Genomic DNA, 12,500 nt, shown 5'->3' on the forward strand with positions numbered 1-12,500 from the left:
TCCCACACTCCTCCTCTCTCACTCTCTCACACTCCCACACTCCTCCTCTCTCAGCTCAGTTGTTCTCTTGATCTGAATTGCAGCTCTTCTTCCCCTCAGAGTCTACGCTCCTGAGATCAAACTTCTTTGTTATTTATTATCTGTTTTGTCCTCATCTGAACCTTGAAATGATCATCACAATGATTAACAGACCCCAGCTGTCCACTTACCTCAAATTGGGAACTAACTGCTTCCTGGTCGGTCAGGACTAAACCCAATGTCACCTCCCTGTTTGGGGTCCGATTCTGGGGATCACTGGACAGCCTGTTTGTGACCTCGAATACTTCATTATAACATCCCCTGACCCATTGGGATCATAACCACTTATGTGTGAATATTACCAAAAATGATAGACTAGTGTAGATACATTTAAGGGGAAGCTGGATAAACACACGAGGGAGAAAGGAATAGAAGGATATGCTGATAGGGTGAGATGAGGTAGGGAGGGAGGAGGCTCGTGTGGAGCATAAACACCGGGATAGACCAGTTGGGCCGAATGGCCTGTTTCTGTGCTATAAGTTCTATATAAGCAGAGGTAATAGGCACAAGCTGCCAGGTACTGATGGTCCATTTTGTTGCGTTAGGTTCTGAAGGAGTTCTGTCACCTGGACCTTACTGCCCCAATGCTTGGGACCTCACCCGACGAAACCAGGCAACTGCTCCTGGAGGGAAGCTTGAGAATGAAAGAAGGAAAAGACAGCAAGGTGAGCCAACTGGGCTAGCAGGACCGAGGGACTGGAGTGTCTGAGAGACTCGGGCGAGTGCATGGAGTGACCGAGAGGGTGGGCTGCAGAATGACCATTGCTCCGTCTCCCATTGCTCCGTCTCCCATTGCTCCGTCTCCCATTGCTCCGTCTCTCAATGTTCGTTGTCTGGATGCTGAGTCTCTGGGAGCTTGCTCTCAGTGTTCAGTGTTTGGGTTCTTGGTCTCGGTGTCGGTGTTCGGTCTCTCGGTGTCGGTGCTGGTCTCGGTGTCGGTGTCGGTGCTGGGTGTCGGTGCTCGGTCTCTCGGTGTCGGTGCTGGGTGTCGGTGCTCGGTCTCTCGGTGTCGGTGCTGGGTTTCGGTGTCGGTGCTGGGTTTCGGTGTCGGTGCTGGGTTTCGGTGTCGGTGCTGGGTTTCGGTGTCGGTGCTGGGTTTCGGTGTCGGTGCTGGGTCTTGGTGTCGGTGCTGGGTCGCTCGGTGTCGGTGCTAGGTCTCTCGGTGTCGGTGCTGGGTCTCGGTGTCGGTGCTGGTCTCGGTGTCGGTGCTGGGTCGCTCGGTGTCGGTGCTGGTCTGTCCGTCGGTCGGTGTCGGTCTGGTGTCGGTGCTCGGTGTCGGTGCGGTCGGTGTCGGTGCTGGTCTCGGTGTCGGTCTCGGTGTCGGTGCTGGGTCTCGGTGTCGGTGCTGGGTCGTGTCGGTGTCGGGTCGGTGCTCGGTGTCGGTGCTGGGTCTCGGTGTCGGTGCTCGGGTCTCTCGGTGTCGGTGCTGGTCTCAGTGTCGGTGCTCGGTCTCTCGGGTCGGTGCTCGGTGTCGGTCTCGGTGTCGGTGCTCGGTCGGTGTCGGTGCTGGTCTCGGTGTCGGTGCTGGGTCTCGGTGTCGGTGCTGTCTCGGTGTCGGGTGCGGTCTCGGTGTCGGTGCTCGGTCTCGGTGTCGTGCGGTCTCTCGGTGTCGGTGCTGGCTGCTCGGTGTCGGTGCTCGGTCTCGCGGTGTCGCTGCTCGGTCTCTCAGTGTCGGTGCCGGGTCTCGGTGTCGGTGCTGGGTCTCTCGGTGTCGGTGCTGGGTCTCTCGGTGTCGGTGCTGGGTCTCTCGGTGTCGGTGCTGGGTCTCGGTGTCAGTGCTCGGTCTCTCGGTGTCGGTGCTGGGTCTTGGTGTCGGTGCTGGGGGTCTCGGTGTCGGTGCTGGGGGTCTCGGTGTCGGTGCTGGGTCTCGGTGTCGGTGCTGGGTCTCGGTGTCGGTGCTGGGGGTCTTGGTGTCGGTGCTCGGTCTCTTGGTGTCGGTGCTGGGTCTTGGTGTCGGTGCTGGGGGTCTCGGTCTCGGTGCTGGGTCTCGGTGTCGGTGCTGGGTCTCGGTGTCGGTGCTGGGTCTCTCGGTGTCGGTGCCGGGTCTCGGTGTCGGTGCCGGGTCTCTCGGTGTCGGTGCTGGGTCTCTCGGTGTCGGTGCTGGGTCTCGGTGTCGGTGCTCGGTCTCTCGGTGTCGGTGCTGGGTCTTGGTGTCGGTGCTGGGGGTCTCGGTGTCGGTGCTGGGTCTCGGTGTCGGTGCTGGGTCTTGGTGTCGGTGCTGGGGGTCTTGGTGTCGGTGCTCGGTCTCTTGGTGTCGGTGCTGGGGGTCTCGGTCTCGGTGCTGGGTCTCGGTGTCGGTGCTGGGTCTCGGTGTCGGTGCTGGGTCTCTCGGTGTCAGTGCCGGGTCTCTGTGTCGGTGCTCGGTCTCTCGGTGTCGGTGCTCGGTCTCTCGGTGTCGGTGCTGGGTCTCGGTGTCGGTGCTGGGGGTCTCGATGTCGGTGCTGGGTCTCGGTGTCGGTGCTGGGTCTCTCGGTGTCGGTGCTGGGTCTCTCGGTGTCGGTGCTGGGTCTCGGTGTCGGTGCTGGGTCTCGGTGTCGGTGCTGGGTCTCTCGGTGTCGGTGCCGGGTCTCTCGGTGTCGGTGCCGGGTCTCGGTGTCGGTGCTCGGTCTCTCGGTGTCGGTGCTCGGTCTCTCGGTGTCGGTGCTCGGTCTCTCGGTGTCGATGCTGGGTCTTGGTGTCGGTGCTGGGGGTCTCGGTCTCGGTGCTGGGTCTTGGTGTCGGTGCTGGGGGTCTTGGTGTCGGTGCTGGGTCTCGGTGTCGGTGCTGGGTCTCTCGGTGTCGGTGCTGGGTCTCGGTGTCGGTGCTGGGTCTCGGTGTCGGTGCCGGGTCTCTCGGTGTCGGTGCCGGGTCTCTCGGTGTCGGTGCCGGGTCTCTCGGTGTCGATGCCGGGTCTCGGTGTCGGTGCTGGGGGTCTCGGTGTCGGTGCCGGGTCGCTCGGTGTCGGTGCCGGGGGTCTCGGTGTCGGTGTCGGTGCTCGGTCTCTCGGTGTCGGTGCTGGGTCTTGGTGTCGGTGCTGGGGGTCTTGGTGTCGGTGCTCGGTCTCTTGGTGTCGGTGCTGGGGGTCTCGGTCTCGGTGCTGGGTCTCGGTGTCGGTGCTGGGTCTCGGTGTCGGTGCTGGGGGTCTTGGTGTCGGTGCTCGGTCTCTTGGTGTCGGTGCTGGGTCTCGGTGTCGGTGCTGGGGGTCTCGGTCTCGGTGCTGGGTCTCGGTGTCGGTGCTGGGTCTCGGTGTCGGTGCTGGGTCTCTCGGTGTCGGTGCCGGGTCTCGGTGTCGGTGCTCGGTCTCTCGGTGTCGGTGCTCGGTCTCTCGGTGTCGGTGCTGGGTCTCGGTGTCAGTGCTGGGGGTCTCGATGTCGGTGCTGGGTCTCGGTGTCGGTGCTGGGTCTCTCGGTGTCTGTGCTGGGTCTCGGTGTCGGTGCTGGGTCTCTCGGTGTCGGTGCTGGGTCTCTCGGTGTCGGTGCTGGGTCTCTCGGTGTCGGTGCCGGGTCTCTCGGTGTCGGTGCTCGGTCTCTCGGTGTCGGTGCTCGGTCTCTCGGTGTCGGTGCTCGGTCTCTCGGTGTCGGTGCTGGGTCTTGGTGTCGGTGCTGGGGGTCTCGGTCTCGGTGCTGGGGGTCTTGGTGTCGGTGCTGGGTCTCGGTGTCGGTGCTGGGTCTCTCGGTGTCGGTGCTGGGTCTCTCGGTGTCGGTGCTGGGTCTCGGTGTCGGTGCTGGGTCTCGGTGTCGGTGCTGGGTCTCTCGGTGTCGGTGCCGGCCTCTCGGTGTCGGTGCCGGGTCTCTCGGTGTCGGTGCCGGGTCTCTCGGTGTCGGTGCCGGGTCTCTCGGTGTCGGTGCCGGGTCTCGGTGTCGGTGCCGGGTCGCTCGGTGTCGGTGCCGGGGGTCTCGGTGTCGGTGCCGGGGGTCTCGGTGTCGGTGCCGGGTGTCGGTGCTCGGTCTCTCGGTGTCGGTGCTGGGTCTTGGTGTCGGTGCTGGGGGTCTTGGTGTCGGTGCTCGGTCTCTTGGTGTCGGTGCTGGGGGTCTCGGTCTAGGTACTGGGTCTCGGTGTCGGTGCTGGGTCTCGGTGTCGGTGCTGGGTCTCTCGGTGTCGGTGCCGGGTCTCTGTGTCGGTGCTCGGTCTCTCGGTGTCGGTGCTCGGTCTCTCGGTGTCGGTGCTGGGTCTCGGTGTCAGTGCTGGGGGTCTCGGTGTCGGTGCTGGGTCTCGGTGTCGGTGCTGGGTCTCGGTGTCGGTGCTGGGTCTCTCGGTGTCGGTGCTGGGTCTCGGTGTCGGTGCTGGGTCTCTTGGTGTCGGTGCTGGGTCTCTTGGTGTCGGTGCCGGGTCTCTCGGTGTCGGTGCCGGGTCTCCGTGTCGGTGCCGGGTCTCGGTGTCGGTGCCGGGTCTCGGTGTCGGTGCCGGGTCTCGGTGTCGGTGCCGGGTCTCGGTGTCGGTGCCGGGTCTCGGTGTCGGTGCTCGGTCTCTCGGTGTCGGTGCTGGGTCTCTTGGTGTCGGTGCCGGGTCTCTCGGTGTCGGTGCCGGGTCTCCGTGTCGGTGCCGGGTCTCGGTGTCGGTGCCGGGTCTCGGTGTCGGTGCCGGGTCTCGGTGTCGGTGCCGGGTCTCGGTGTCGGTGCCGGGTCTCGGTGTCGGTGCTCGGTCTCTCGGTGTCGGTGCTGGGTCTCGGTGTCGGTGCCGGGTCGCTCGGTGTCGGTGCCGGGGGTCTCGGTGTCGGTGCCGGGGGTCTCGGTGTCGGTGCCGGGTGTCGGTGCTCGGTCTCTCGGTGTCGGTGCTCGGTCTCTCGGTGTCGGTGCTGGGTCTCTCGGTGTCGGTGCTGGGTCTCGGTGTCGGTGCTGGGTCTCTTGGTGTCGGTGCCGGGTCTCTCGGTGTCGGTGCCGGGTCTCCGTGTCGGTGCCGGGTCTCGGTGTCGGTGCCGGGTCTCGGTGTCGGTGCCGGGTCTCGGTGTCGGTGCTGGGTCTCGGTGTCGGTGCTCGGTCTCTCGGTGTCGGTGCTGGGTCTCGGTGTCGGTGCCGGGTCGCTCGGTGTCGGTGCCGGGGGTCTCGGTGCCGGGGGTCTCGGTGTCGGTGCCGGGTGTCGGTGCTCGGTCTCTCGGTGTCGGTGCTCGGTCTCTCGGTGTCGGTGCTGGGTCTCTCGGTGTCGGTGCTGGGTCTCGGTGTCGGTGCTGGGTCTCTTGGTGTCGGTGCCGGGTCTCTCGGTGTCGGTGCCGGGTCTCCGTGTCGGTGCCGGGTCTCGGTGTCGGTGCCGGGTCTCGGTGTCGGTGCCGGGTCTCGGTGTCGGTGCTGGGTCTCGGTGTCGGTGCTCGGTCTCTCGGTGTCGGTGCCGGGTCTCGGTGTCGGTGCCGGGTCGCTCGGTGTCGGTGCCGGAGGTCTCGGTGTCGGTGCCGGGGGTCTCGGTGTCGGTGCCGGGTGTCGGTGCTCGGTCTCTCGGTGTCGGTGCTGGGTCTCTCGGTGTCGGTGCTGGGTCTCGGTGTCGGTGCTCGGTCGCTCGGTGTTGGTGCTGGGTCTCGGTGTTGGTGCTGGGTCTCGGTGTCGGTGCTGGGTCTCGGTGTCGGTGCCGGGTCTCGGTGTCGGTGCTCGGTCGCTCGGTGTCGGTGCTGGGTCGCTCGGTGTCGGTGCTGGGTCTCGGTGTCGTTGCTGGGTCTCGGTGTCGGTGCTGGGTCGCTCGGTGTCGGTGCTGGGTCGCTCGGTGTCGGTGCTGGGTCTCGGTGTCGGTGCTGGGTCTCGGTGTCGGTGCTGGGTCTCGGTGTCGGTGCTGGGTCGCTCGGTGTCGGTGCTGGGTCTCGGTGTCGGTGCTGGGTCTCGGTGTCGGCGCTCGGTCTCTCGGTGTCGGTGCTGGGTCTCGGTGTCGGTGCTGGGGGTCTCGGTGTCGGTGCTGGGTCTCGGTGTCGGCGCTGGGGGTCTCGGTGTCGGTGCTGGGTCTCGGTGTCGGTGCTGGGTCTCGGTGTCGGTGCTGGGGGTCTCGGTGTCGGTGCTGGGTCTCGGTGTCGGTGCTGGGGGTCTCGGTGTCGGTGCTGGGTCTCGGTGTCGGTGTTGGGTCTCGGTGTCGGTGCTGGGTCTCGGTGTCGGTGCTGGGGGTCTCGGTGTCGGTGCTGGGTCTCGGTGTCGGTGCTGGGGGTCTCGGTGTCGGTGCTGGGTCTCGGTGTCGGTGCTGGGGGTCTCGGTGTCGGTGCTGGGGGTCTCGGTGTCGGTGCTGGGTCTCGGTTTCGGTGCTGGGTCTCGGTGTCGGCGCTCGGTCTCTCGGTGTCGGCGCTCGGTCTCTCGGTGTCGGCGCTGGGTCTCGGTGTCGGTGCTGGGTCTCGGTTTCGGTGCTGGGTCTCGGTGTCGGCGCTCGGTCTCTCGGTGTCGGCGCTGGGTCTCGGTGTCGGTGCTGGGTCTCGGTGTCGGTGCTGGGTCTCGGTGTCGGTGCTGGGTCTCGGTGTCGGTGCTTGGTGTCGGTGCTGGGTCTCGGTGTCCCGGTCTGTGTACTGTTGGTCGGGGTCATTTCCTGCAGTGACCCCACAAACACTTCCTCTTACAGGTGGATGTTTACTGTTTCCTCTTCACCGATATTTTCCTCATCACCAAACCTGTGAAAAAGATGGAGAAAACCAAAGTGATCCGACAGCCGCTGCTGGTGGATAAAATAATCTGTAGAGAGCTGAAAGATCCCGGTGAGTTTCATAGTTTCACAAAATTAAACTGCCCTCTGATATCTCTGCTTACTCAGGGGGAGGGGGAGAGCGGGGGTAGGGGAGAGTGAGGGGAGAGCGGGGGTAGGGGAGAGTGAGGGGAGAGCGGGGGTAGGGGAGAGTGAGGGGAGAGCGGGGGTAGGGGAGAGTGAGGGGAGAGCGGGGGGAGGGGAGAGTGAGGGGAGAGTGAGGGGAGAGTGAGGGGAGAGTGAGGGGCGAGCGGGGGTAAGGGAGAGTGAGGGGAGAGCGGGGGTAGGGGAGAGTGAGGGGAGAGCGGGGGGAGGGGAGAGTGAGGGGAGAGCAGGGGTAGGGGAGAGTGAGGGGAGAGTGAGGGGAGGGGAGAGTGAGGGGAGAGTGAGGGGAGAGCAGGGGTAGGGGAGAGTGAGGGGAGAGTGAGGGGAGAGCGGGGGTAGGGGAGAGTGAGGGGAGAGTGAGGGGAGAGCGGGGGTAGGGGAGAGTGAGGGGAGGCCTATGTGTGCTTGTCTTTATGGAGGTGTATGTGTTTGTGAGTGAGTGAGTGTGTTTGTGAGTGAGTGAGTGTGTTTGTGAGTGAGTGAGTGTGTTTGTGAGTGAGTGAGTGTGTTTGTGAGTGAGTGAGTGTGTGGAGGTGTGTGTTTGTGAGTGAGTGAGTGAGTGTGTTTGTGAGTGAGTGAGTGTGTTTGTGAGTGAGTGAGTGTGTTTGTGAGTGAGTGAGTGTGTGGAGGTGTGTGTTTGTGAGTGAGTGAGTGTGTTTGTGAGTGAGTGAGTGTGTTTGTGAGTGAGTGAGTGTGTTTGTGAGTGAGTGAGTGTGTTTGTGAGTGAGTGAGTGTGTGGAGGTGTGTGTTTGTGAGTGAGTGAGTGTGTTTGTGAGTGAGTGAGTGTGTTTGTGAGTGAGTGAGTGTGTTTGTGAGTGAGTGAGTGTGTTTGTGAGTGAGTGAGTGTGTTTGTGAGTGAGTGAGTGTGTTTGTGAGTGAGTGAGTGTGTGGAGGTGTGTGTTTGTGAGTGAGTGAGTGTGTTTGTGAGTGAGTGAGTGTGTTTGTGAGTGAGTGAGTGTGTTTGTGAGTGAGTGAGTGTGTTTGTGAGTGAGTGAGTGTGTGGAGGTGTGTGTTTGTGAGTGAGTGAGTGTGTTTGTGAGTGAGTGAGTGTGTTTGTGAGTGAGTGTGAGTGTTTGTGAGAGTGAGTGTGTGTGAGATTCGATGCTCCTGGTGTGTCACGTTTAATGGTGTCTCTGTCCCTCTCCAGGCTCCTTCCTGTTGATTTATTTGAATGAGTTCCGCAGTCTTGTGGCTGCTTACACTTTCCAGACCAGTGTGAGCGGACAGTGCAGAGTGTGGATTGAGGCCGTGTTCAATGCTCAGGTAACGGGTGATTGGCTGGGACATGCTCTAATGGCAGAGGGGACGGGTGTGATTTCTGGGCCCCACTGATGAATGTGGACACTGCAGGTGAGCAGGGCAGTCGAACTGGTCATTCCCACAGGCTGACATCCCGTGTGGGTGAGGTGCCAAGTGAGATACTCTCACAGCTCCCAGTACCATGTCCCAGCGGAATCGGAGGGGGACAGGGACAGAGAGATGCCCGGGGAGGGGAGGGGGACAGGGACGGAGAGATGCCCGGGGAGGGGAGGGGGACAGGGACGGAGAGATGCCCGGGGAGGGGAGGGGGACAGGGACGGAGAGATGCCCAGGGAGGGGAGGGGGACAGGGACGGAGAGATGCCCCGGGAGGGGAGGGGGACAGGGACGGAGAGATGCCCCGGGAGGGGAGGGGGACAGGGACGGAGAGATTCCCGGGGAGGGGAGGGGGACAGGGACGGAGAGATTCCCGGGGAGGGGAGGGGGACAGGGACGGAGAGATGCCCGGGGAGGGGAGGGGGACAGGGACAGAGAGATGCCCAGGGAGGGGAGGGGGACAGGGAGGGAGACGGAGAGATGCCCGGGGAGGGGAGGGGGACAGGGAGGGAGACGGAGAGATTCCCGGGGAGGGGAGGGGGACAAGGACGGAGAGATGCCCGGGGAGGGGAGGGGGACAGGGACGGAGAGATGCCCGGGGAGGGGAGGGGGACAGGGACGGAGAGATTCCTGGGGAGGGGAGGGGGACAGGGACGGAGAGATGCCCGGGGAGGGGAGGGGGACAGGGACGGAGAGATGCCCGGGGAGGGGAGGGGGACAGGGACGGAGAGATGCCCGGGGAGGGGAGGGGGACAAGGACGGAGAGATGCCCGGGGAGGGGAGGGGGACAGGGACGGAGAGATGCCCGGGGAGGGGAGGGGGACAGGGACTGAGAGATTCCCGGGGAGGGGAGGGGGACAGGGACGGAGAGATGCCCGGGGAGGGGAGGGGGACAGGGACGGAGAGATGCCCGGGGAGGGGAGGGGGACAGGGACGGAGAGATGCCCAGGGAGGGGAGGGGGACAGGGACGGAGAGATGCCCTGGGAGGGGAGGGGGACAGGGACGGAGAGATGCCCGGGGAGGGGAGGGGGACAGGGACAGAGAGATGCCCGGGGAGGGGAGGGGGACAGGGAGGGAGACGGAGAGATTCCCGGGGAGGGGAGGGGGACAGGGATGGAGAGATGCCCGGGGAGGGGAGGGGGACAGGGATGGAGAGATGCCCGGGGAGGGGAGGGGGACAGGGACGGAGAGATTCCCGGGGAGGGGAGGGGGACAGGGATGGAGAGATGCCCGGGGAGGGGAGGGGGACAGGGAGGGAGAGATGCCCGGGGAGGGGAGGGGGACAGGGAGGGAGAGATGCCCCGGGGAGGCTGTGTCGAGGAGAGACAAGTACTTCAAGATTGTAGAAGAGTAAGTGTGTCATTGGAGCGGGGCGGGGGCCCCTGCACGGAGCAGGGAGGGGCCCCTGCACGGAGCAGGGAGGGGCCCCAGCGCGGAGCAGGGAGGGGCCCCAGCGCGGAGCAGGGAGGGGCCCCAGCGCGGAGCAGGGAGGGGCCCCAGCGCGGAGCAGGATCTACGGTACATAGGCCGATTGAGCTGGGGTGGTAGTAAGAGACTACCATTGGCCTTGGGCTCCCCTAAGCCATGTTGGGGGAATGAGCTCGAGGGGGCCCGACAGTGGGGTGCACGTTTGGGGGTGTTGGGTGAGGGTTGGATCGAGGTTGACCCACGACCCCTCTCTCATACATGAAGAATGGGTCCTTGGGGGACGCACCAATGGACCAGTGGTTGTGGGAGGGCCTGGTCAGGGGAGGTTGGGGGGTGTGGGGAGCCCAGGCGGGGGGTGGTGTGGTCCGGGGGCAGGTCCAGGGGGGCCAGGGGCTGTCAGAGTCCAGACTGACCTTTGACATTCCCCAATCACTGAATCCTCAATGTCAACAAATAAAAACGGTTGAAAAATTCTAAACTCAAGTGTGGGTGGCTGACTCTCCCACCCGTCTGCCATTCCCGTCTGCTGATCTAACACATGAATTTTATTTAACAATCTAGAACCTTCTGGAGAGATTACGGGAGCAGGAATCAGTGCAGGGACGGTGTGGGCTGCCCAATGAGGATGTGGAGAGCGGGAACTCAGCAACGCAGTCACCCTCCCTGTTACATAAGTACACCGACACCCTCGAATCACAACACAGGTGCGTGTGCAAAGTCATCTTGTTCCTTGTAACCACTTCCTGTCCTTGGACCATGACTGAGACCAATCCACCTCGGGTTGTGGTCGAGCTGCACCCTCAGCGTGTGTCTGACGTCAGGGCAGCAGTTTCCGTAAGATCACAGGACAGATACAGACGAGGGAGGCAATTTACAGCAGCTTACCAGCTCAATACCCCTTCACATCACCCACCTGTTTCTGGAACGTTCGCAGAGTCTGAGGCTCTCTGCTCGCACGCCCTCTGTTTCAAGAGCCTCGTGCTCTCAGTGCTTAAGTTGCTTTTTCCCAGGTTCAACTCGTGAGCCTGACAAAGGGACAGAATTACAAAGAATTTACAGCACAGAAAAAGGCCATTCGGCCCTACAGGTCTATGCTGGTGTTTATGCTCCACACGAGCCTCCTCCCTCCCTACTTCATCTCACCCTATCAGCATATCCTTCTATTCCTTTCTCCCTCATGTGTTTATCCAGCTTCCCCTTAAATGTATCCGTACTATTCACCTCAACCACTCCTTGTGGGAGCGAGTTCCACATTCTCACCACTCTCTGGGTAAAGAAGTTTCTCCTGAATTCCCTATTGGATTTATTAGTGACTACTTTAAGTTCACTCTTGGAATCTAATTCCATTAAATGAGTGTAAATTTCGAATATTAAAGAGGCTCGTCCACGATGTCATTCCAGTGAAATATCACAGGCAGGGTGGGGGGCGAGTGGTTATAAAGGGAGAGGAAAGACGGAGACCAGGGATACAGGGAAGTGTCATACATCCATAACCTCAGCGAGCATTGGAATCCTCGAGGGGATGGAACTGGACATTGTAATCCACTTACAGAAATGATAAAAACAACTTTAATAAAATAAAATAGCTGAAATCATATGTCAAAATAATACATAATAGAATAGATAAAAATAACAAGCTAAAACAAGAATAAAAAACAAAATAAAAACATATGTAGTACAACGTACAGTGAACAGTTACACATCTATGGACTCTCAAAAAAGTAAAATCATCGATTAAAATGATACATAATAAAATAATAAATGCTTAAATAGTATTTCAAATAAGATTTAAAAATAACATAGACACAAAATGATAAAATTATGTCCATGAATTTGTCCATAAAAAGGGTGTAATATGTCTTCCAGAGGTTCTTTTCCTGATTATAGGTGTCGCCCACACCAGCATACGGACATTCCCCGGGATCCCCTGGTCTGCGGGATTACCTCCAACCCAGTATCCCCCGATTAATTTCCTGGTGGACACAGATAGATCTTCTCGGGTTCCGCCCTCCTAAGATCTTTAATGGAGACCTTGGTGCTGACACTGCAGGAGTCAGTCCAGCGGCTCAGCTCTGCACTTTGCGTCTGCGTCACTGAAACCCCCAGACAGGGGAGGTTTTATACCTGGCCATCCCAGCCCGAGTGAGCAGACTCAATTTCTCTTTGTTTCCCTCCTATGGGAAGTGATATTTATGGCCCCTAGTTCTGGTCTCCCCTGCAAGTAGAAACATAGAAAATAGGAGCAGGAGTAGGCCATTCAGCCCTTCAAACCTGCTCCACCACTCAATGTGATCATGGCTGATCCTCTATCTCATTATCATATTCCCGCTCTCTCCCCATACCCCTTGATGCCTTTTGTGTTTAGAAATCTATCCAGCTCCTTCTTAAATATATTCAGTGACTTGGCCTCCACAGCCTTCTGTGGTAGAGAATTCCACAGGTTCACCATCCTCTGAGTGAAGAAATTTCTCCTCATCTCAGTCCTAAATGTCCTACCCCGTATCCTGAGACTGTGACTCCTCATTCTGGACCCCCTAGCCAGGGGAAACATCCTCCCTGCATCCAGTCTGTCTAGCCCTGTCAGAATTTTATATGTTTCAATGAGATCCCCTCTCATTCTTCTAAATTCGAGTGAATACAGGCCGAGTCGACCCAATCTCTCCTCATACGACAGTCCTGCCATCCCAGGGAGCAGTCTGGTGAACCTTCGCTGCACTCCCTCTATGGCAAGTATATCCTTTCTTAGGTAAGGAGACCAAAACTGCACACAAAACTCCAGATGTGGTCTCACCAAGGCCCTGTATAACTGCAGTAGGACATCCCTGCTCCTGTACTCAAATCCTCTTGCAATGAAGGCCAACATACCATTTGCCTTCATAACTGCTTGCTGCACCTGCACGTTTGCTTTCAGTGAC

General features: G+C 60.6%; 1 protein-coding gene across 1 annotated transcript in view; it reads left to right on the forward strand.

The window, feature by feature from the left end:
- The window catches only part of LOC137300779 (pleckstrin homology domain-containing family G member 5-like), a 97,158-nt gene that overhangs the window by 76,231 nt on the left and 8,427 nt on the right, over window positions 1-12,500 (forward strand). The window contains exons 12-15 of the mRNA XM_067970040.1: window positions 624-743; window positions 6,577-6,709; window positions 7,949-8,064; window positions 10,147-10,289. Of these exons, the coding sequence (XP_067826141.1) occupies window positions 624-743; window positions 6,577-6,709; window positions 7,949-8,064; window positions 10,147-10,289 (512 nt within the window). The remainder of the gene's footprint in view (window positions 1-623; window positions 744-6,576; window positions 6,710-7,948; window positions 8,065-10,146; window positions 10,290-12,500) is intronic.

The sequence above is a fragment of the Heptranchias perlo genome, chromosome 32, assembly GCF_035084215.1.
Source record: "Heptranchias perlo isolate sHepPer1 chromosome 32, sHepPer1.hap1, whole genome shotgun sequence".
Lineage (NCBI taxonomy): Eukaryota > Metazoa > Chordata > Chondrichthyes > Hexanchiformes > Hexanchidae > Heptranchias > Heptranchias perlo.